The sequence below is a fragment of the Martes martes genome (assembly GCF_963455335.1).
Source record: "Martes martes genome assembly, chromosome: 7".
NCBI classification, from domain to species: domain Eukaryota; kingdom Metazoa; phylum Chordata; class Mammalia; order Carnivora; family Mustelidae; genus Martes; species Martes martes.
Window position 1 is genome coordinate 115,694,626 of NC_137894.1, and position 24,652 is coordinate 115,719,277.

Consider the following 24,652-nt stretch of genomic DNA (forward strand, 5'->3'; position numbering starts at 1 on the left):
GGCTGTAACGCCTCCTTGAATTCTCAACAAAACCAGCAGGAGGTCCTCTGTGTTGTGCCTGGCCACCCATGACTCAGGCACACTCAGGCCAGGAAGCACCAGGGCAGGGATCCAGGAGGCAGAAAACCTAAGGGCAGACTCCCAGGCTGGGCCACTAGGGCTGAGCTAGAGGCTCAGGGCAGCCACTACAGACTGCATTTACGGAGTGGCTACCAGGTGCCAGCACTGTGGATAAGGACTTGAAAAGTACAAAAAGGTGCTTCCGGGACTCTTCTCTCAGCTGACCTACGGATGTGGCTGAGAAGGACCCTTGTCCTTTTGCAAGCAAGGCCATCTGAGCCCACACTCAGGCACTCCAGAGCCTGTGCCGGGGACACAATGGTAGCGGGGGTGGGGAGGGCTGTACCTCTAGGACAGGTCTGAGCGACTGTGGTTTTTCCTGGCAGGCGCCTAGCCTGGGGCCTGTGGTCATGAAGGGTAGGGCAAGGACCTGCAAGGGCTGGGTGTGCCCGACGGCGGAGGTGGGGGGGGGGCAAGGAGGGGAAGAGGAGAGAGGATGGGAGATATCGGGACACCAGGAGGAGGAGGGCCCGGCCAGGAAATGGACCCGCCAGCGTTCCCAGACCGCCTCTGCCCGCAACCAGAGGACGCAGTGCCCACCCTGCGTGCTGCGCGCTGGCCCTGGGAGGGGGCGCGGACAACGCGCGCGGGGTAACTGCGACCGGCACCCCGGGCCCTTCACCGCGCAGGTATGTGTTCCCCGGAGCCAGACCTCTTCCCCTCGCCAAGTCGGTCGCAGGGTCCCTGGCGCCCCAGGAAACCGCTTGCGGAGAGCGCCCGGGCCCAGGCACCGGCAGCCAGTTCTGCGCCTTCCCCCGGCCCGGCCCCGCGAGCGCGCGCTGAGGCGGCGGACCCGTGGGGACCACGTGTACGTGCGCTGGGCGCAGCGACCAAGTGCGGGAGCCACCGCGTGCGCGCGTGGGTGCGCGGGGCGGGGCGGGCTAGCGCGGGAGCGGCGGCGTGTGCGCGTGCGCTCGGGGCCGGGCGGAGGCGGCCAAGTGCGGGCGCACCCGGGGTGAGAGCCGCGGGCGCCTAGCGGAAGCGGGCAGACGTGGTTAGGGCTGCGGCCAGCCTAGTGTCTGCCCCCGAGCGCCGCCGGCGCGTCCCGGTCCCTCTCTGGGGTGGAATGTCTCTGTCCGCGGTTGCTGCCTGCTTTGGCAGCCACCCCCTCGGCCGGCGTGACCATCTGGTAAACACACACACACACACACACACACACACACACACCCCACACCCCCTAACCCTTCATTTCCCAGAGCTCAGCAGGCAGCACAGTGACAGAAAGATTCGCCAGGTTTTCCTTTCCCTCTCCGCAAACCGTGGCGGGATGAAGTCAGGTGTCGGCCTCAGGGCAAGCTTGCCTGCGATTGGCCGAAGGAAGCTGGATGGAGTTGGCGAGGGCTTCTGCCAGGCAGTGGGCAGTCGGTGGGCCCAGGTTGTCCTCAAGCTGGAGAGCAGTGACGTGGTGGCCAAATGGCAGAGGAAGACACTTTGGGGATTTAGGAGGAGGAACAGAGGAGGGAGTGCTGACTTGGAGCCAGAGGCTGTCACTTTCTGGCGCTGGGCCTCTGTGAATCAGAAATAACTACTAGCCTGGGCCACCGCATGGGCATGGCGGGTGGTGAGGAGAAAAGAGATGTGAGAATGGTCCAAGTGTCAGATGATGTGATTGTCTTGCTCCCCCTGCCTGCCGGCACAGGTAAGCTTCCGAAGAAAAGAAGGCTTAACAAGAGTAGGGGCTGGAGCAGTGTGGAAGCTATAGACTAGGGCATCTGCAGCTGAGAGCTCCATTCCAGAGCTAGATGACTCCAGTCCACATCTCAGCCTTCCTTTTATTAGCCCTATTACCTTAGGCCAATCGGTGACTCTGTTTTTAAGCCTCAGTGTTACTTTCTGTCAAATGGGCATGATGGTAGAGCCTGCTTCCTAGGGTGGTCCTGAGATCATGCAGCTGAAGGCCTTGCCTTGAAAGCCTTGCAGTGTCCCCTAAACATTACCTATGAATACTGTTATTGCCATTATGTCGCACCCTTCTCGGTACAGGAACACTGTAAGGAGAGAAGCCTCATCCAACAACAAACTGGGAAAATGGGTTTTGTCCTTCCTAGATGACTGGTTTCAAACAAGATACCTTCCCTCTCTGAGACTTAGTAGCTTATGGGGAAAATGATTATTATTGTATCCATCTCACAACGTTGTTTAAAAAATGAAAAAACTATATAAATGAATCTAGCCCATGATAAACCCTCACCTGATTTGGGGGAAAAAAACCCGAAAAACTAGAACTTGTGTTCTAGTTATCTCCTTCTGTTTCACAAGCCACTTTAAAGACAGCAGCTTAAAATAAGAGCATTCATCTATTTTGCACAGGAATCTGTGATTGGGCAGAGTTGGGGGTGGGTGGCGTATCTCTGCTCCTTGCAGCATCGGCTGATACGGCCAGCTGGGGCGGAAGAATCTTCTTCCAAGATCACACGCTCATGCAACAAGCCAGGTAATCCTGGTCTTCATCTGGGACCGTCGTTCAGGTTCTGGGTTCCTGTCAATGTGGGCCACTCCAAGAGGCTGCTTGAGCCTCCCCCCAGCATGGCAGCCAGGTTTTAAGGGCAACTATCCCACGTGATAGGAAGAGGGGGCTTCCAGTCTCTTCAGAGTTGGCCTCAGTAGTAACAGAGCCCACTGAGATTCAAGGGGAGGGGACTTCCAGGCTGTCTCTCAATGAGAAAAGCATCACATAATTTCTGACTGTCTTGAATCTACCCCAACTTGAAAGCCTTCCCTGTGCATTGGCTTTTTTTTCCCCCTGCTGGGTGCCATGGTGACAAATTCATTCAACTTTGCAAAGAAGACCAGTAGAGATCCAGATATCCCTAACGAGGGCCTTATCACAGAGCCTGTTTTGGTCAGGATCACTCTCTGGGCCTGATTCCAGGCTGATGAAGCAGGCCCCTTAAATAGTGGCTTCTCTAGTGTCTGTGTCCTTGGACCCTCGGAGGCTTCAGTCCCCAGCTCTGCCAACCCCTTTTCTTTAAAAAAAGAGGGAGAAGCCAGACAGAGGGTAGGTAATTTGGATTCAGAAAAGTGGATTTTAGCAGGTGGCTCGGGCTGAGTGTAATGAGCACCGACGTATCTCTCAGTTCCCTGGAAAAATCTGTTTGTTTTCCAAGAGGGTTGCTGCCTGGGTGTTCGGAGTGACTGTTGTCCTACATTATTAGGTTATTAACTGATGGGTTGGAGCACCGTGGGTGGGGAGGCAGGAGGCCGGAGAGGGCAGCAGGCCCCAGGAGTAGCTATGGCAACCTCCAGGTCTGTGGTTTGTGCTTTGGCTCCAAGCAGGAAGGATGCCCAAGACAGCTGAGACCTTCTCAGAAAGACCACAGACGCTCCAAAGAGAGAGGTTTCCACTGTAATGTATTTTCACACGGCCACCCACCCATGTCCTCAGAGTCAAAACCAACCCTCTTTCCTTTTGCCTCATCCCAGAGCCTGACTGTCTGGCCCAGTCCTTCATCTCCTGACTTCAGTTTCAGCCACACTGGGCTGCAGGAAGAAGTGGGTCTGAGATTCATGTTTTCATTCACACATTCGACACATTTGTGCCGTGCGTTTATTTGGGGCTGACCCACCTTCTCCCTGGGAGAGAACAAAACAGACCCTGCTCCTCCTTCCTCCTGGGGCTTACTGTCTAGAAGACAGTGAGAGGGGCATGAGCAAATATTCGTACAAATTCCCACGCATTGCCTTGTTAATCTTTGAAATATAATTAATTTAGACTTGACTTGAACCACGGCCCTGTCGTGAGCCAGCTCTGTGACCTTGGTCCCTTCGGTGGTAAAGCCAGGATAATAATATTTACCTTACGGGGCTGCTGTGAGGCATCACCAAGGCATGCTCTGGGATGCGCAGTGTCTCGCCCGTAGCAGTAACTCCAAATATGTAAGAATCGTCCCCCCACCCCCGGCGTCCACTTGTCCACTGCCTGTTCGTCGTTCGGAACTTGCCAGCCGCCTTCTCTCTGTAGGAGGAGCCCTGGTCCCAGCTCCCCGGCAGGCGAGGCAGTGGAACACCCAGACCTCACCTTTCAGAAGTCTCGAGTTGGCCAAGGCAAGACAAAAAGATCCCAAGGAGGGCTGTGTAGAGGAAGTGGCACTTGGACTGGGCCTTGAACAAGCTCTGGTTCTCAAGATTCTGGCATGTGTCAGAAAATCCCGAAGGAATTGCTCCAAGGCCAGACTCTTGGACTTCATCACGAAGTGATTCTTTTTGAGGGAATCCAGGGCAGGCCCAGGAATACTGAGGTGGGCTTCCTAAAGCTCGTCTGGGAGCTGCTGCCTTGAAGACCAGAGCAGGGATTTGGCCTTGAAGAGTCGGAAGAAGAGGTCAGGAAGTGGTTGGCCATGGACTGGACCTCAGAGCAAGGGCTGATGGGGCCTCCTCATTTCCTTCACACTTTAGCCACCTTCTGCCCATCTTGCCCGCCCTCCACTGCGGGGGCACAGCTCCAAGCCCACCCCCTGCCCAGAGGCTCTATCCTAACTCCCCACGCCTCTCCAGGTGGCTCTGTGGATTGGGCACCTGGTTTTGGTTCCATCACGCTCCCTTCTTGGTCCTGAATGCAGGGTGGGCATTGGGTGGGGGGGATGCCCAGGTCTTTGTTTCCTTCCTGACCTCCTCCACCCCCGAGACCCTCACCCCAGCTGCGCCCCCCGCCCTTTAGTCATCAAGCATTTATTAGAGCCAGCCCCTTGGGCAGCATGGTACCAGGCACTGTGGGGCTACAAAAGGGAAAAAGGCGGGGCTGGCTCAGGGGCCTGGGAGCTTGTTAGATGTGCTCAGGCCTCACCCCAGACCTACTGAACCAGATTCTGCATGTAAACGAGATTCCTGGGAGAGTCACACCAACATTTGTGAAGCACTGCTCTGTAGGGTTTTTAATAAGGACAATATGGAAGCATGGTCAGCAGAATAATGACCTCCCCCTCCAAATGATGTCCACTTCATAGCCCCGGCATTCCGTGAATATGTTACCTTATGTGGCAAAGGGAAATTAAGGGAGCAGGTAGAATCATGCTTGCTAATTAGCTGACCCTTAAAGAAGGAGACATGTCCTGGATTACCTGGGCAGGCCCAGTACCATCACAAAAATTGTTAGAAGTAGAGGAGGGGGGAAGCAGGGTCAGAGTCAAAAAGGAGGTATGAGGCTGGGAGCAGAGGCCAAAGTAAACGGCGAGAGACGGGCTCAACCCATCCTTGCTGTCTTGGAAGCTGAAAGGGGACTGAAAGCCAAGGAATGCCAGATGCCTCTAGAAGCTGGAAAAGACAAGGGAAGGGATTTCCCCCTAGAGCTTCCAGAAGGAATGCAGGGCTGCCAATACTTTGATTTCATCCTAGGGTAACTATGTCAAACTCCTGACCACTAGACTGTAAGACAAGAAATTTGTGTTGTCTTAGCCACTAAGTGGGTGGGGATTTGTTCCAGCAGTAACAAGAAACTCATACAGTGGTCCAGAGTCTTTGGGGTCAGACAGCTCTGCTCTTCCCTAGTGATGGGGCCCCGGGCCAGCTGCTGGCACTCTTGAGTCTCCGTTGCCCTAGCTAGAAGACAGGGATAAACCCACCACACAGGACGGATGCAAAAGTTTCAACAGGAAGCATCTGAAAGGTGCTCAGACCAGGTACTAAGCACATGTTCCCCAACTGGCAATGACCATGCTCCTTGATCCTAAGTCACTCCCACCTCTTCCCTGACCCCACCAGGGCCATGGTGCCAGGCACTCTGGGAGGTTCCCTGCTGGTTCTTTTTTTGGTCCTTGAAGCCATCTTAACCTCACACCTGGCCACCTTTAAATGCAACAATATTGCACCTTGCATTGGCTCCTCTGATATAAGCCTGTGGGGAAGTAGAAGGCCTGGGGACGGCCAAGGCCAGCCTTCAAGACCCAAGTCAACAAAGATCCCGGCAGTCAAATAGCAGATGGCTCACGATAAGACACTTGTACTTGCCTGAGCCCTCAGGGAGCCTCCAAGGCCTTTCCCCCAACTAGCCCCAAATTGGTAGAGTAGCCAAGGGAACCAGGTAGTGCACTCTAACAAACACCTCACCAAGCTGGCCTGCGACCCTTCACTCCTCCCAGGGTAAATCAGATCATGGGGCAGGACCTCCTATCCTTGTTTCCACCATCTTCACCAGGCCCATCATCACTGTATCCTGACTAACATCAAGGACCTTCTAGGTGCCAGGTGTTTGCTGGACCTCATCTTCTTTGGTTCTCATAGAACACCATCGGTCAGCAAGGTCTGAGGTTTCTCAAGGTCACTGTCAAAGCTAGACAGTGGCAGCACGGGGATTGAACCTGCACAGTCTGTCCCAGAGCCTCCGCTCTTAACCTTCATCTCTTGCCGCTGGGCTTGCTGCCATGTGCTACCAGCTCAGGGCAGACTCCACGGCCCTCCCTACAGTGATTCTCAAGTTGTCTGGACTTCTAGGGGCCAGTGGGTGCCCAAGAGCCTTATGGCCTATGGTGCTATTGCCCTCAAAATCATAGGCTCCAGAATGGCTCGGAAAAGTCCACCAGCCCTCCAGAGTCAAGGTTCTTGGAGGAGATGTTTATGCTGGGGGCAGACAGGCATGCCCAGGGCTCAGTCTGACCTTCTGGGGCTGCCGTTCTCGTGGGGCCTACCATGCTTCCTGACTGCCATCACCGAGGGCTGAGAGCAGGAGACTGTGATTACAGGTGGCAGGCCTGGCGCAGTTTAGGCCCTAGGTCTTTCCAGGGTGGAGGGAGCCACAGAGGTGGACCCTGGCAAGCCCTGGGAGGTCACCGTACCCCATGGAGCTCAGTCGCCCTTGCCCTTCACTAAATTCCCCCTCTGCTCGACGGCCGCTCCAAGATACTGTCACTTTGGGTGTAAGGACAGAAGTATGAATGGGGGCAGGCAGGTCAAGGGCTTCTCTGGAGGCTGTGTTTTTATTACAAACTCATTACTTTGCACTTATTTGTAGGTTTACTGAGTGAGGTTTAGGGGAGTCGAAGTGATGGGGTCCCTAGGACCCCTCAGGCCACTGCTCAAGATGTGGCGTCCTCACAGTTTCTAGTCGTTCTTTCCTGTTTTAGGTTAAAGACGAAATTGTGGCACCAAAGTAGAACACAGCACAGGCTCCTTTTTCTCTTCCTGAGTGGGTGTCTCAGAGGATGTGGGCTCAGCTGATTTGAGTTAAACTAAAGCAAGCATCACCCCTGCACCTACAGTCCTGAGGGCCCACTGGGGAGGAAGAGGGGATCTCTGGCCCTCGAGAGAGGAAGGCTCCCCACTCCAGGTAAAATATGGTGTCTATGGCTTGCTGAGGGGGCTGGGCAGCCTGGAGGCAGCTCTTCTGGGGGTCCTGGGGCGGGGGAAGGGAGGCAGCAGCATCTGTGGCTCCCACAGGTATAGTCAGTCTGTCTGTGTTTGTCTGGTTAGGCGGGGCCGGCCTGTAGAGAGAGCCAGAGGCGTTCTCCCCGGCCTGTGTGTCCGCCGGTGGGGGGGGGGGGTCCAGCATTCACCACTAAGTTGACCCTGCTCCCCTCGCCCTCCCGCTCCTCCTGTGACATGGGGGAACTCCAGCCACACTTCCGTGGCTCAGGAAAAACCTCTGGGTCTAACCTGCTCCACCCCTCTCTCACGAGATGCGGCCTTTAGCAGCAGCTGGCACAGACGCATTTGCTTGGAGGGCCCAAGCCCCACAGGAGGGGATTTTTTTTCTGACACTCCTACCAATATAGCCCCCCCCCCCCACCCAAGAGACTGTCACTATGATTTGTCCTCTGGAGAGGATGAGTCCCACAGATCACCCGATGGGGCAGAGAGAACGCACTTTCTCAATGGCCCCAAGGCATGGTGGACGTTGGATTTCTGGCTCCAGCCATGTATCCGACGAGCAGCTTCCAAGGAGATCACGTCAAAGGGAAGGAGGCTCTCCCGACCCAGCGCGGCGCCTGAAGCCAGCAGCTCTCTCGTTTAGCGTAAGGCCCTGGTCTAGAGCCTTGGCCCCTGTGTGCCCGAGTTTTCCCGTTTGTAAAATGAGGGGCCTGACCTGGGTCACCTCCAGGAGTTCTTTCAATCCCGCTGCACTGAGGAAGTTTAGTAAATGCTCCTGAGAGACGGAGGGCCCCCGTGAAGCCAGAGCCCTGGGCCGGCCCCCTGCTCGGGGCCAGGCCACTTTACAACACTGCCGCTTGCCTTCTTCAGCACCCAGAGCCTTCCTCTGCCGCCCTGGCTCTGAGGGTCCACAAAACAGGACCCAACTCGCTTCCACCCCATCAGCACGCTGCACCTGGCTGCCAGCTGGGGTTGTCCAGAGACATTTTGAGAAACACTGGTGCTCACGCCTCCCCTCCAGGAAGGATGACTTCATGCATCCGAAGTAGGGCATGGGGGCTGGCATTCATTTTTATCAGCTCCCCAGGTATTTTCTTAGGTGAGGTGTGACCCACTGACCCAGATGTTCCTTGTGAGCGGCTGAAGGGTGACAGGCAGGGAATGGGAGCGGAAATAGCCGTGCTCCCCTGTCCTTGGCCGTTATCCCATTTCCTTGCCCGTGTCCACAGTACATTCTAGTTGCCGGAGCCCTGGATTGTCTGAATGGCTCAAGCAAGGACCCCTGGGGCAGGGGTCCAACCTCCTGCACCCCCATTCCTGGTATTGAAGGTGCTCAAGGTGGTTTGATGGGTAGAATTCGTGCCCTTGGCTCCTCCCGGCATCCCCTGCCTCCCACTCCCCAGGCCCCCTGCCCCTAACTGCAGCTCGAACAGCCCTGGCAAGGTTTCTCCCTGCCCCCCTTGGGGTGTGTGACAAGCATTCCGAGGATGCAAGGATGCAGTCCCCCGCTCTCATCCTTGGCTGGGGAGTGTTCCTCGGCAACCGCCCAGCCTGATACCAGATCGGAGTTCACATGATTCTGCCTCAGCTCAGGAATGGGCAGCCTCCAGCTGGGATTTTCTAGACCGAGCTAGGGAGGTGTGGTCTGTGGAAAATCTCCGGAGGGGAAGCTTGGGTCCTGGCTTCAGGGTGGCCGGCTTGGGGCGTCCACCGGGCCCAGCAAAGTGGGTCCAGTCACCTCCTCCGGGCTTCTCCGGAGCAGCTGGAGGGAGCCCGGCTGTTTGAGGTTTGAGGGCAGAGCTCAGCCTGGGTGGACAGTCAGGGAAGAGCCAGATTCCCCCTTTGCTGCTGCTCCCTGCCTGCTCCTCACCTGGCGGCAGAGATTGTCATCGCCTTCCTGGGGTCTGGAGGCCGAGCAAGGCAGGGGATCAGCCCAGCTGTTTCCAGACTGAAGATGGTGATTTATCAGTGGGTCAAGAAATCAATTTAGTAGCTAACGACCTGCATTTTGAAAACGAAATAGAAATGATCAGAGTGCGTGACAAGTAGTAGGGTAAGTACTGCTTTGGGGAAGTTTGTTTCTCAGTATGCGTGTGTGTAATGTCTGTGCGGGTTTGGTTATAATGTCAAGTGTGTTCTTGCTGTGGCTTGTGGTCGAAAGAGCTTAAAAGGCGGCAAATTCATGCCGTGATGCTGGGTTCTGGATTCGGATCCACCTGACTTACTGTCTGAACTTGAGCCACTGGGTTAGGCTCTCTGGGCTTCAGGTTCTGGGAAAGGGATAGTGGTACCAGCCCCACCCACCTTAAAGGGACCGCTGGAGCCCCCATGGGACCAAACTTTGAAACAGTTGCGAGGGCTTTAGAAACAACATTGTCTCCTCGTTGTTGGTGCTGGAGTGAGGATAGTTGGGAGCCAGATGCGACCAAGGAAGACTGCAGGCTGATTTTCTACTTCTGTCCTGGAGGGAAATACCAGCCTCCAAAAGCATATAGAGGTTTGACCGCTGAAGGGAAGGGAAGCTGGGCTTGCCGGAAACTCCCCACTTCGTGGGCTCGGGGCTCCGTGAGTAACTGCGTGCGTGCCTGTGTGCAGCTCACGGAAGAGACGTGAAGATTAGATCACTGTTTATGCATCAGCTCAAGGCCAGCGTCAAGCCCCTCCGCCTTCTGGCTGGGAATGTGCAGGAGACTCTGAGTTTGCCTCAAAGAGGTGCTTCCTTCCTTTCAGGGCTCATTTCTCATGGTCGTTAAAGTCCTCGGAGCCCTCCGTGCTGATGGGCATTTGTGTAAAGACTTGCCTCAAGGTGTTGGGTTGTTTTATGTGGAGTCTCTCGGTTTCTTAGCTGCATGATGAAGCATTTGAGGTAGACGCAGGGGCTCCTTGTGTTGGTTCTTCGCCCTGACCTCCACCCCTTGGGCAACCACGGACTGGGCGCACTGTGGGCTTTCCTCAGGGGCTGCTGAGGAAACCGTTGACCTGGTAAAGCACCTGCCAGGTGCAGGGAGCCAGCCCAGGACTAAGCCTAGGGGTCTTCCTGGCGGCATCTGAGGACTGGGGCTCGGTGAGGCCTGGAGGTGGGGGGTGACTGCTCAGTGATAATCGTGATGGAGAGAAAGAGAATGTGACGCAGAAGAAAGTGTGGGCTGATCTGAGTTCAAAACCTGGCCTGCCACATTGTGACTGTGGAATCTGGAGCGGGTCGGTTCCTCTCTCTACGCCTCAGTTTTTTGGTCTGTAAAGTGAGCACTGATAAGAGTGGTGTTGAAAGAGAACGAGTGTACGGGAATGTTCCTGGCAGGTGGAGGGCTCTCCGCTGACGTGGCTTGGTTCTGCCACTCTGTCTGCGTTCTTCTATTTACAGATTACTCTTGTACCCACTGTGTCCCTTGATTTTTGAGGAGCGAGTTTCCTGTGGAGACCAGGTAGAGACAGGACACTCCTGGCAAGGCGTAGTTGCCATCTGAGGGTACGTGTCATCAGGAACCGGTAGAAGGGGTGGCTGGCTGGGATTAGACCCGGGTGAGAAAGCTGCAGCCTCGGACCAGCTCTGGAGCCTTGGGTAGATTCCCGGCTGCTGGAGTGAAGGCCACAGTAAATCTTCCTTCTTCCTTTTCTCTTTCTATGAATGACATCCCTACTGTCCCAGCACCCAACCTCAAACCCATCTACCCATCCACTCACCCATTCATCCACCTCTCTACCCATTAACCCACCCATCAATCCATCTACCTGGCATCCATCTAGCTGTTTACACACCCGTCTACCCATCCACCCACCCATTCCTCCATCTCTCTACCCATCTGTCCGTCTACCTTCATACATTCATGTCCTCATCTACCTGTCCCTCCATCTACCAGGCCACTCAACCCACCCACCCATGTCCCTCTGTACCTCTCCACCCATCTACCAAATAATTTCTGGAGCTCATAAGGACCAAGCACTGAGGAACATCTCAGATTTGCCCCTGGCTCTGATTTATCCACCTCCCTTGTCAGTGGCTACAGCTTCCTCTTTTCTCCTCTCTGGCCACACTTCCTCATACCTAGACCCCACCATGCCAGGCTACTCTCAGTTCCCTAGAAGTGCCCATTATCTCTCAGATTTGGCCTGTTGCACACATTGTTTCCACAGACAGAAACTTCCCTCTGCTGGGGCAGCCCTTCCCCCTTCTTCTGTCTTAGCCTGACTTGCTGCTCAGGAAAGCTTTTTGGGCTGGGCTGGGTTACCTCCTACGAACTCCCTTAAAATCCTGTGCTCTCCTTAGGAGCTGGTTTCGCCTGTCTTCTTCACTGTCCCACGAAAGTAAATGCAGCTTGAGTTACACTAAGTGACAGTGTCTGGCACAGTGGCTTCCATACCATAGCTGCTCAGTAAGTTTCTGTTGTGCGAACAGATAAGTGAATGGACGCATGAATGGATGGACGGAAGGAAGATTGGAGAACCATTGAAGGATCTGAAGTAGGAACAGTTATGTTAGATTCGTATTTTAGTGGATGGCTTTACGGGAGGTAAGATAGAGCCAAGAAATCCAATAGGAGGCCACTGAGCTGATTCTGGGGATGACGTCTTGACCTAGCCAGTCTAGGGCACTGGTGAGGAAACTGAAGGGGAAGAGACTGATGCGGGAAATATTTAGGAGTTGAAAATGGTAGAACAGGGTAGTTAACCGGAGGCCTTGGATGAAGATAAGGAAAGAAGCTGAGGGCGCTTCCACTGGACAGGTAGGGATGCCCCTTCCAAGAGCAGATTCATGCAGAAATGATGGAAGTGGGGTGGGTCTCGCTGAGCCTGGCCAGTGGGGCAGGAGGACGCTGGTGATGTCCATCATCCACCTGGTAGGACAGAGGGATGCTGTGCCCCAGAGGGTGCGTGTGGAGTGAAAAGAACAAACCAACATTAAATGTGAGTGTGAGGGATGCTTACAGCACCGCCATACCCTGCCCTGTCGTAGGGTGGTAGTAATTTGTGCATGTGCTGCTCCTGTCCTGTGAGATTGGAGGCCTCCTGAGGGCGGGAGAAACACAGAAGAACTGGACCGTTGGGCAGGCCACGCCATCTCTCTGGGCCTCAGTTGCTTCGTCCCTCAAATGGGGGAAATAACAGGGCCGTTGCGAAGACGGGGGTGGGGGCTGGTGTGAAATGCTCTGCAAAACATTTTGCAAATACGAGGGCTAAGTATCCTGGCAGATCCAGTCACTGCTTCTCGAGAGACTGAATCAGGCTGTTGACCTCGCACGGGTCATCTCCTGGTTCCGCCCGCAAGGTCCTGCTGGGGCTTCGGTTTCCCTTCCAGCCACCTCTGCTCCCCAGGTTGGGAACTTGTGTTGTCTGGGTGCCTATCCTGCCACTTAGCGGGAGCCAAATCCCAGACCTTCTAGAACGCAGAGTGTGCTCCATGGGCCAGCCACACCAGCATCAGCTTAGGAGCATGCTGGAAATTCTCAAGCCCCACCTCAGACCCACTGACTTAGAAACCCTGAAGGGGAGGTTCAATAATCTGTTTTCAACAAATCTTCCAGGGCATTCGGATGTTACCTAAATTCAAAAGCCGTTGCTCTTCGAACACCCAAATCCTGTTTTGGCTACGAGTGAACGTAGGAGGTACTTGAATCTAAACATAGTAAATGTTTCTTCTATGCCCTGCAGGCTTGAATATTTTTGATTCTGGTCGCCAGAATTCGATTACTGTTGGCCTAGGAGGGAGAAAGGGACAGGCCGGTGCCCCAGTGCCGCCCCACCCCCCACCCCCCTGCCCCCCTCCCCCTCCCACACACATGTGTACACTCACCGCTAGTAAACAATAGGCTTCAGCCTAGTGACTCCCAGTGAATTCCTAAGACCTGACAGGATGTGTTTTTCGCTCTGGCTTCGTTCTTCCTGAGTGAGTGCTCTGGGGGACTGTCTGGGGCCCTGTGCTGCGGTCCACTTCTCATCTGGAAGCCAGCCAGACCGTTCGGCCCCACAGGTGTGCTTGGGATTTGGGGATAGGCGGTCTGGCAAGAGGAAGATGAATGGAGACATGGTTTGACACACTGAGTTTTGGGGTCACAGACCTCAGCTGCCCCTTCCTCTCACCATCAAAATGTAGAAGCAAAACCAAAACACACAAAAAGCAAAAAATAAGAAGATGCCCTTGGGCGCCATTGGTGGGAATGTAAAATGGTGCAGCCGCTGTGGAAAACAGAATGGCAGTTCCTCAAAAAATTAAAAATAGAACTACCATATGATCTAGTAATTCCACTTCTGGGTATCTACCCAAAAGAACTGAGAGCAGGGACACAAATAGATAACCGAACATCCATGTTCATAGCAGCCACAGCCAACAGGGAGGGCAGAAACAACTCAAGTTCACTGACAAATGAATGGAAAAACCAAATATAGTAAATACATACAATAGAATATTATTCAGCCTTAAAAAGGAAGGAAATTCTGCAAATGCCACAGCAGGTATGAATCTTGGGGACATTTTGCTGAGTGAAATAAGCGAGTCACCAAAAGACAAACCCTGAATGATTTCCTTAGACGGGAGCCCTAGAATCGTCACATTCACAGGAACAGAGAGTAGAACAGCGGGTGCCAGGGACTGGGGGCTAGAGGGGGATGGGGAGTTAGCGTTTCATGGGAACAGAGTTCCAGTTTGGGAAAATGACAGAGTTCTCAAGACGGACAGTGGTGCTGGGAGCATGACAGTGTGCGTGATCACCTGTACACTTTAAAATGCTCCACGTGGTAAATGGTATATTATATATATCTCACCACCATTAAAAACACCAAGAAGCACACCCCTCCACCACCACCACTGAGACTCCAGGCTTGTGTCCTGGAGAGGATGGACCGCTGAGCCGGAGCGGGAGTCCTCATCTTCTAGAGACTGAGAGGTTGGGAGTGAGTCTCGGGGGGGGGGGGGGGCAGGGAGGTGCGACATGCAGCAGGGAGACCCAGGCTTCCTTCCTCGGTCCGGCATCTGGCAACCTTGGTGTCCTCACCTGTGAAACGAGGCAGCGGTCTTCACTTATTCCTTCCAGAAGTGTTCGTGAGTACGTGTGAGGTGCCAGGCTGCGTTCAAGGCGCCCCTGGCCTCTGGCCTCTTGGGATTCGCATTCCCGTGGAGGGGAGAGACCAGCAGCCGCAGACAAGCAAACCGGCAAGAGCAATCTTGCGTGCTGCTGGGGGCTCTGAGGAGCGGTCAAGCAGCAGGTGTGAGGGTGGCCGGGGTGGGGGGCGGTCAGCGGAGATCTTGCATAAAGGGAGCCAGACCTGAGGTGGAGGTGGAGGTGGGGGGGAAGGCAGAGACAGCACCCTCGAGAGGCCGCCGCTTATGCAGCCGAGGCCTGAGCCACGGACAGCAGGCCTTTGTGGCTAGTGCACGGCGTGTGGCAGTGGTGGGTGACTCCGAGGGAGCTGGGGCCAGATCGCAGTGAGCTTTGTAGGTCCTATGAGGAGTTTGGGTTTTACTGCAGGTGTGGATCTCCTGATACTTCAAAACAGCTTCGTTCAAACCTCACTCACTCAGAATTTGCAATCATGTGGGCCATACATGCTCAAGGCAGGGCTGAAATTGGTTCTTGGGTGGGGTGAAAAAAACCCCTGAGCTATTACAATAATTTGTCACCCTTCAAAGGGCCCCAGTACAGAAACAGATGTGCAATATATTTGGGGTATTACAATTTCATGGAAAGGGAGCAGTCGGGGGGAAAAACTGTCTAATGAGGCTTTCTGGGAGGATGATTCTTAAACAAACAAAAAATCGAGAAGTCCTGATTTAGAGGCAGTGAGATTTTTCAGTGGAGCCAGAAGAGTTCAATCAACAGATTGAACTTTCGTTTCGATATATTAATTTATAAAGTGGACTTACAACAGAGATCTTTGTTCTCTCTTGTTCAAATGTATCTGTACACATAGCAATAGCATTTTCTTCGTTAAATTCTCAACAATATGGGCTTTTCACCAGTGTAAGACTTCCCATCTCTTACTCTGCCTCTTTGCCTCTGGCAAAACAATGCTGTGGGTTTTGGCATCCATCATCCATCCGTCCATCATCCATCATTTTACGTGGCCCTGATACTGACCTCTGGACAGGTGTTTCTACGGCTGGGTTACAGATGAGGACACAGATGCTCAGAGAGGGGAAATCACTTGCCCAGCCTGTAAGCAGCTGACCCTGGCCTGGTGCTCATTTCTGTTCCTGTGCTATGTCCTCAATTGCACGGAGAGGAGGTGAGGTAGCACCTCCTGATGAGCACCTGGGGGTCCAGACCATGCCCCATGGGAAGTGTGGTCTTCGTTTCTTGCCAGAGCCCACTAGGATGTGGCAAGGTGGGGCCGCTTCCGGGCTGTCTGGAGAGGCTCCCAGAAGCAGCTGTGGCCTCAGTGCTGACTGACCTGGTACCTTCCTGGGAGCGAGTAGGAAAATGTGAATGATGCCTAGCGCTGTCGTGGGAGAGAGTGGCCGGAGCCCTCACTGTTGTGTGTGGGTTGGAATTGATCTTCACCTTGGGCATCCCTTGGAGAGCAGGGCTCAGGGTGAATTTGTGCTCATAAGAGCTCCTCCCCTTGCTCGCTGCCCTGAGTGACCAGGAAAATAAATAAGGAACAGGAAGCCAGGGTAGGGGGGACAGGGAGGCATAAACTACCATTTAGTGTCTTGGCATGTGACCAAGAGAGTCAACTAGATAGTCGAGTTGGGTTGAGGTTGGTCCATCTTCTCCATTAAGGAAGGCCCTTAGAACAGTACCTGACACACAGTAGGCGCTACATAAATGTCAGCTGCCGTTCTCCGAAGCCTTTCGCACCTTTACCTTTCAGGGGTTTACCCACCACCGAGGAGGCCCAGCTTTCCATACATCTTGAGCCGCATCCGACTAGCAAGATGGCCGTGGAGAGACCTGCCCTTTCCCTGCACCCGTGAGGGGGGAGGTGCCCTGGGGCCCAGCGATGGGGAACGCCACCGCGGAGAACACCTCGCTGTGCAACATTGACCACACCATCCACCAGACCCTGGCCCCGGTGGTCTACGTGGCGGTGCTGGTGGTGGGCTTCCCGGCCAACTGCCTGTCCCTCTACTTCGGCTACCTGCAGATCAAGGCCCGCAACGAGCTGGGCGTGTACCTGTGCAACCTGACGGTGGCCGACCTCTTCTACATCTGCTCGCTGCCCTTCTGGCTGCAGTACGTGCTGCAGCACGACAACTGGTCGCACGGGGACCTGTCCTGCCAGGTGTGCGGTATCCTGCTGTACGAGAACATCTACATCAGCGTGGGCTTCCTCTGCTGCATCTCCATCGACCGCTACCTGGCCGTGGCCCACCCCTTCCGTTTCCACCAGTTCCGCACGCTCAAGGCGGCCGTGGCCGTCAGCGTGCTCATCTGGGTCAAGGAGCTGCTGACCAGCGTCTACTTTTTCCTGCACGAGGAGGTGGTGGAGGACGGGGACCGGCACCGCGTCTGCTTCGAGCACTATCCCCTGGAGCCGCGGCAGCGGGGCATCAACCACTACCGCTTCCTGGTGGGCTTCCTCTTCCCGCTCTGCCTGCTGCTGGCCTCCTATCGGGGCATCCTGCGGGCCGTGCGCCGGAGCCACGGCACCCAGAAGAGCCGCAAGGACCAGATCCAGCGGCTGGTGCTCAGCACCGTGGTCATCTTCCTGGCCTGCTTCCTGCCCTACCACGCGCTGCTGCTCGTGCGCAGCCTCTGGGAGGCCAGCTGCCAGTTCGCCAGGGCCATCTTCAACGCCTACCACTTCTCCCTGCTGCTCACCAGCTTCAACTGCGTGGCCGACCCCGTGCTCTACTGCTTTGTCAGCGAGTCCACTCACAGGGACCTGGGCCGCCTCCGCGGGGCCTGCCTGGCTTTCCTCGCCTGTGCTGGTGGTGGCCGCGCCCGGGAGGCCTACCCGCTGGGCGCCGCAGACGCCTCCGGGAAAAGCGACGAGCCCGAGCTGCTGACCCGGCTCCACTCAACCTTCCAGACCCCGAACTCACCCGGAGCCGGGGGGTCCCCTGCAGGCGGCTTGGCCTAGTTCGGGGTGGTGGAGTGTCTCACTATCGGTCGGGGGCTGGTGAGGGCTGAGCTTGCTGGCTACCGCTGGCCACTGCCCTTGGCCAAGGACAGGTGCCTCTTTCTGCTGGAGTGAGAACCTCTCTGGCCCAGGGAGCCTGCTCCGGCTTGCTGAACCCGGTGGGAATGAGCCCCGGGAGTTGATGGGTGTCCTCCGCTGCTGGCTGGGCTCCTGGGGAGGAGAGGAGGGTGAATTGTCACTTCCACGAGGTTCTCGAAGAGAAGCTGATGGGAGGGGGTTGGTGCAAAGTGTGAGGGCATGGAGGATGGGACTGGGGGGTGAGGGCGGGTTCCTGGGTGCACACGTGCGAGGACCTTCCATTGCCATCGTCACGGATGACACCTTTCCAGAGGCCCCAGTGCTTCCTAGGGTCACGACACGTGAAGCTGTGTTGTCATCACTGACAATTGGGCCTCACCTCTTTGTGGGAAGAGGACCAGCTGGGAGGTTGGATGGGGAGAAGGGAGGTGGGGAGGTGTTTGGGCACTGGGAGTGTGTGGTGGGGGACAGTGAGGGGAATGACAGCAGAGGAGAGACCCCAGCTCCAGGCTCATCTCATATTCAGAGGGAGAACTGAGTGGACTTCCCAAGCCCCAGGACTGATAGAAGACAAATCCCAGGGTTCCCTGGGGCTCCCTGGGGCCATGTCTGTGGTCCTTTCAAACAGCTGGTACCGAAAGCTCTGTGTCAGGACAGAGTTCCCAGCATGCACAGTCCTCCTCATTAGTTTTCTGTTTCCTTCTGCCCAGAAGCACTGGACGCAGAAGCTGGGGGTTGTGTGTGTGTGTGTGTGTGTGTGTGTGTGTGTGTGTGCGTGCGCGCACGCACACACGTCCATGTGTTTATGGTTCAAATGCCAGTCTTCATGACAGCTGTGTGCCAAGACACTGAGGCTGGGGTTGTGTGACTGCTGGTGGTGTTGCCTCGCCCTGCCCCCCAGTTCCCACTTTGTCCCCCACCACACACCCTGTGGAGTGTCCAGCAGTCTCATGATATCCTCTTGCTGTCCTCAGCTATAACAAAGTAAAACAGAGACACATTCTCTAGGATCTCTCAGCCCAAAGGCCTGGGGTTAAGCTCCATGATGGTTTAAATAGCCCCTGGGACAAGGAGAGGAGGGGGCCCCAGGCTCCTCCTGCCGCCCTTGTTCCCCAGCACAGCTCCTCTGCCAGGTGGCCCACCTCACTCCCTGGGAGGTGACAGCAGGTCCCAGGGGCCGCGTGTAGCCCAGGGTACTGACTGCTCTCTCTCGTTCTGTCCCCGAAGGCTCGGTACGGGTCTCATCTCTCCTACACCTTTGTGCCCAGCCATGTTGAGCCTCCACCCTGGTGCACATGCCAAGGACCAGAAGAACTTCTCGCTGCTCCAAGGATCTGGCTACGTTTGCAGAAACGCTAGCACTTCAGGTTTCCTGGCCGTGGGCTGGGGCCAGCTCTGACTTCCCTAAGAGTTCTGGGATTCAAGCTAAGCTCCCCACACCCAAGGGGCTGGGTGGACTGGGTGGACTCAAGCCTGGAACGGGACCAGGGATGGGGAGATTCAAGCTGGCATCCACAGAACATTTCTGGAATCTGCTAAAAGGACAGCCAAGGAGAATATCTCCAATCTCTCTTCCCCTCTCCTCCCGTCCTTCTCTAAGAAGTACGTTTATCCTGATTCTCTTACCCTCCAATCAGGGCTACCCAGAGGCAGAGGCCCAGGTTGGAAGTGACATTGGCTTTGACTGGGTAGCCCTACTGTAGCTCCTTAGGGAGGGCCTCCCAGAACCTGGGGAGCTTCTCTTCCCTTCTTGAAGGAAGAAGTAACCAGATATGAAGGTGGCAGAAATGGCCATCCTGCCAAGAAAAGTCTACCTAGTCTCACCCCAGAATCTTACTGGGGCAATGGCACTGGTTGAGGCCTCCATGCCCCCTCATCCCAAATTTCCTCCTATTTTGACCTTACACATGGGCATTCCCACTGGGATGGACTGGGGTGAGCTGAGGGTGGTTCCCTTTTACTATCAAGAGTTGTATTTTTGTATTGTCCTCTCTTTTATGCCAAGTATGTGCGTGTTGGACTGTGTACTGGATTTATGTAGCAAACTTGAGTCTGCAAATAAAGCAAAGTAACCAGCCATAGCTGGAGTGTGCTGCAGTCCTTACGGGGAAAAAAGGTGTTTTGATACCAGGGGGAACCTAGAGGGCTCTTGAAATATCCAGCAGAGTCAGGAAGTTCCAGGGATCAGCTTTCTTAGAGAAAACTCAGAGAAATTAGGGTATTTGCCCTTGGTTACCCAGCAGTGACCCACAAGGATGGAGCCTTCAAGTGAAGTTGGGTATTCTCTCCCTCTTCTTGAGAGTCACAAAGTATCTTCAACTCTTTAGCACATTGTTGCAAATCCACTTTGGGACTTAATTTGGCCCCCTCCCCTTTGAGGACAGAGTCCGACCCTGTGATTTGGAGACTATCACTCTGTCCTTGGACACATGACCCCTTCTGCCCTCTAGGTGGCTCTTCCCCACAGTGAGGACAGGCTTGATCAGACAGACCACCCTCTTCATTAATGGAAGACAGCCAAAGTAGAAAGACCTGTTGAGTCATCTCTAGGGGGTGTCCTTACCACTTGAGCTTTGTCTGGGGAGGCTCACATTTGTTGACCAGCCCTTTTGGGTTTTAGCTTTTTCTCAACAGTGACAGGCTACATGTTTATTGCTCAAGATCAGCTGCATCATATTAAAACATAAATTTGGTTTTGGTTACTTAATCCTTTCCTGGGTCAGATTCCTGGAGTCCTGGAGGATTCTGCAAGAATTGATCCTTCTTCCAAACAGACTAAGTGAGGACGTCATTGGGGATTAAGACTCCTTTCTCTCCTGAGAGAATGGATGGAGGAAAAGGCCCATCTGGTTTGGACAGAAGGTGACAGAGTCATTAGATTCCTTTCTCATTCACCAGTGTTGCTTAGCAAGATGAAGGCTCATCTTCCTGTTTATATACACTGGTCTGTGGGTTGGCCAGACAAGAGTGGGAGAAATTTTCAGCACGGAATACATCCCCATCTGCTGCTTTCCTCTGATGGGTATAACCAAGAGAGCCAGAAGGTGGTCTTCTTGGTTCAGTGCTTTTCTCAAAAACCTGCTTCTTGAAGCTGGTGATCCTATAGCCTCCATGCCTGGAATTCATCTAGCAAGACAATGGCCTTCGATGGCAATCACCCTCAGGTCGCAATGGTACCCAATGATCAGGAGAAATGGTAGGATTTCAATTCCATCTGCTTTAATTCAACAACTAACCGGACACTGTTAGATTAGACATTAGATAGCAGTGCTGGAATGTACCATAGAGGTCATGATATCCAATTTTCTCTCCATTGAATTATCCCAGACATATCCCCTCCCCCCAAATGATGGTCCAGTTTCTGAACAAATACCACTAAAGACACCAATTTGCTACTAACCAAGATAACTCATTCCAAGGTTGGGGAGAAAATCTTAACTCCAAATGAGCGAAGGTAGATCACTTTCCCCGCTGGCCTTAGAGCACATGAACTGTGCCTCTGGGGCACATGGTGCTTCAGGTACTAGCATCTAAAGACAGTTTTCTTATCCCACTTCTCAGTATTAAACTCTCTAAATTTGAATAAGCTGCATTATACTATAGTAACAAATATAGCCCCCCCCAAATCACAGTGCCTTAAAACAAGAAAAGTTTGTCTCCTGTTCACGCAAAGTCCAATGAGAGGCTGCCAATTCTGGCAAGTCTTTATCCAAGTGATGGATGTGATTCAGGATCCTTTTGTCAAGAGGTTCCAGCATCTTGGTGTCTTCTTCCATCCACACAGGGTGGGGAAGCAACAAAATCTCTCTGCGCATTTGTGGCCAAGTCTGGAAGTGGTTGATATCTCTACTACTCACACTCCATTGGCCAGATTCCAGTCACATGGTCCAACCCAACTGCAAGGGAGGCTGGGAAATGTAGTTTTCCTATGTATGCAGAAAGAGGAAGCAGAAGCGGTGAGCATCCAGCCCAGTCTCAGACAGCTCTTTATGCCACCTCCCTCCATTCAATAGGTTTTAAGCTCTCACCTTCATGTACCTCACCTGAACAAAACTCACACCTTCAAATGTGATGCTTGGATCTGAAGTGAAATTAAACCTGTCTGATGTGCACTGAGAAGAAAGGGACCATTTACCTCCCTGTGCTTCTGTTGACACATTAATTTTTCTGGCAAACAAATCATCATGACTGACATATGTTGAGTTTATGGGAACTGCTGTTAAGCCACATCTTCTGCATCCTGCCTGGAGCGGGGGTCTGCTGAGACTTAGACTTCATTGAGGGGCAGAGAAACCCACACAGAACAGGGAGGAAGTAGCACAATGTAGAGGGCTGGACAGAGGTGGGGCTGGCCATCAGCAGGGCCTGGGCAAAGAGGGGCAGGAAATGAATTCAGAGGAATGTCTTGCCCAGATGAGCAATGGGACAACATTGGACCAGAGGACAGCAGGGGGCTAAGGAACCCTGACCCCATTAGCTGGCTTGCTTGCCTTTGAGTCTCACATCCTGCAAGGTCTACAGGGTATGTGCTCCTCCATATGCCCAATGTCTCCAGCCTGCTCTTGAACACCCAAAGAGCACCCTAGACCCTGCTTGCCAGGAGACCCCTAAATTCCTGGAAATGACCAGAGATGTTCACCTGCCCCACAAATCCAATCTACTGGATTCCCTAACCCATCTCTTCCCCTGAGCTGCCCCACCATTCCCTGTGGGTCACTCTTGTCCTGCTGTAACTGGCTTCCCCAAGGTTGGAGCCATGCTCACCATGCTACCCCAGATGTAGACACAGACTCTTTATCAAAATATGGCCAAGATGAGACATATTTGAGCAAAACTTTACTAAAGGCTTGATCAAGAATCTCTACTATAGGACAGAAACACATGAAAACCGGATCCTGGAGCTCAGAGCTCTAGTGGTCCCTGGGCTGGGCCCAGCAAAGGGGTATACTCCTGGCTCTCTCTTGTACCTTAGCCCCTTTCTCCCTGCAGGGGGGCCTCTGGGTGCATCACTCCAGAGCGAGGACCCCCCACTCTCAGCCTTCTCTGGGCTCCAACTGGGTCTCAGCCTCTTTCCCAAACAAGTTCATCATCTCCCCATAAACTTCTGGCCACAGTGTGGATAATCTATTACACGGTCCTGCCTTAAACCGCTCCACGTCAGAACAGAACTCTCTTACTACTATTGTAAAACCAAAGGTCCATTAGTGTCCTTCTCCAAAATATGAATCAGAAGAGTGATGGCAGCTTTACTGAAGTGGGGTTTTTCTCTCTCCTAGCCATCGAGACTTCAAAAATACCAGGGGATGCTCTCAGAGGCCTGCCTGACATGGAGCTCTGCCATCGCAAATCAGGACCAAAACTGTCCCTGGAGGGCCCCCGGTCCATGAAGCCTGGGGCTGGGAGGGACTTGGCAAGCTGTGAGAAACTGCAGGTGGAGGGAGTGTGAGCTCATTAAATGAGCACATCAGCCCTGAGCTCACGCCAGCAGAAGCACAGACCTGTAGGTGGGGACACTTGGCCAAAATGACAAGGGGAGGTCTGGACGGTCCCCACCCCAGCTGCTTCTGGCCAGGGGCTCTTGGCCATGCCCTGGTGTAGGGCGCGCTGGAAGTGAATCCCAGATTGCTTACTGTAAACTCGGGCTTTAACTTCTACAGCTGGGTAGACAATTTGGGGTAGCATGTGTTCCACGCTTTACAACTAAGGCCCCTTAAAGAACTGGAGTAGATGCGTATAAGGAAATAAAATGAAGCAGCCCCAGTAAGCATTTGGGGCTATAGCCGGGAAGCCAGACTCCGCCATCTGGATGAGTCAGCCATCACTCAGCCGTGAGCCAGCACAAGGTACTGTCCCCGTTCGATACGGGACTGCAATGGGATGCGGTCAGTGATTCTACTTCTAATTTTCTTGGGGAATATGCAGTGGAAGATGGTGAAGGAGATGTGGGTGAGCTGACTACAGTTGTCCAGAAGGATCCCATGAGGCACCTGAGCCCAACACCGTCCCGACCCAGCCCCCAGCTCCAGGAGTGTGCCTGCCCTCCTCTGTGGGAAGGCCAAAGCCGCTGGCTCCTGGCTGGGGCTGAGCATATGGCGATAGAGTGGGAGAAGTGTCAGGCTCTTCGGGGAGGGTGGGTGGGAGGAGCCAGGACCTGTGGGGGTAAAGAGAGGCGGGGGGCATACAGGAGGTGATGGTGAGAAACGTCAGGTTTGAAGGCCCACATAAACAAAACATTGCTTGAATAAGAAAACATTTCAAAGGTATAAATATTTTGGTACTGGTGGTAAAATCCCAGAGCTTCGTAAATAGGCACTATGTATTTGTACATTTTAGTATTTCTTAATTAGCCTGTGGGATTATTCATGGCCCTGGTCATGCCTACTCTTGTGTCTGCCTGGCAAGGAACATTTTTGCTGGTATCCCCATCCGTGACTGATCAGAAGACTCTCAGAGCAGACCACGTGGGTGCCCAGGGGGAGGAGGGTTGAAATCAATGCTTCCACGCACTCAGGAAGAAAAGAAAAAAAACTGGAAACCCCAAAGAATGGTTCTCCTCGGGGCCGTATCATCCGCATGATCCCGTCCCAGGCAGTGGTCATGTAGGATCCTGGGCAGGGCTCACCCAGAGCCAGGGTTCATGTGCAAGGCTGTCGTGGAAAGAAGCTGGGACCCTTGGGGAACCCTTCTTGAGGTCGAGGCATGACCATCTGGTACACGGGCCATAGACACCGTCACATACACACTGTGGTGACATCCACCAGCTTCTGGATCATCTGGGCGTGGGTGCCGTGGAAGGGCAGCCCGTCCACCTCCATGCCCACGACCCCCGACACTCCACTCCGGACCTTGTGCCGCACCAGGATGCCCAACATCTTCTCTTCCTGGGAAAAAATGAGGACAGAGACAGAAGTGGTGGAGGGAGGGGGAGGAAAAAGAAAGAGATGCATACATTTATAAGCAGAGGAAGAGCTTTTGACTCGGTGTGGTCTCTTTTTTAAAAATAAAATTTCACTTAACCATACAGATGCCACTGAGAGACTCATCATGAAAATTAGGTGTCCTACATCATGGCCCAACTGCCCCAAGCCCCTCCTCAGAAGCAGCCACTTCGAGGAATCTGGGGTGTTCTTCTGGG

General features: G+C 54.0%; 2 protein-coding genes across 4 annotated transcripts in view; one reads left to right on the forward strand and one right to left on the reverse strand.

Annotated features, from left to right (window-relative positions):
• Positions 1-16,356: 16,356 nt before the first annotated feature.
• On the forward strand, positions 16,357-17,439 carry GPR68 (G protein-coupled receptor 68; the record flags this gene model as incomplete). Its single annotated transcript, XM_080808855.1, has 1 exon — positions 16,357-17,439. One exon carries the CDS (start codon positions 16,357-16,359, stop codon positions 17,437-17,439), a length of 1,083 nt encoding a protein of 360 aa, XP_080664981.1.
• Positions 17,440-20,715: 3,276 nt separating this feature from the next.
• DGLUCY (D-glutamate cyclase) overlaps positions 20,716-24,652 on the reverse strand; it is a 78,746-nt gene continuing 74,809 nt past the window's right edge. For 2 of the 3 annotated variants that reach the window (XM_080808801.1, XM_080808803.1), the window contains one exon: positions 23,427-24,398. In XM_080808801.1, coding sequence (XP_080664927.1) covers positions 24,249-24,398 — 150 coding nt within the window. In that variant the 3' untranslated portion in view covers positions 23,427-24,248. Of the gene's footprint in view, positions 21,444-23,426; positions 24,399-24,652 lie in introns of those variants that run through there. The other variant, XM_080808802.1, reaches the window with a different exon arrangement.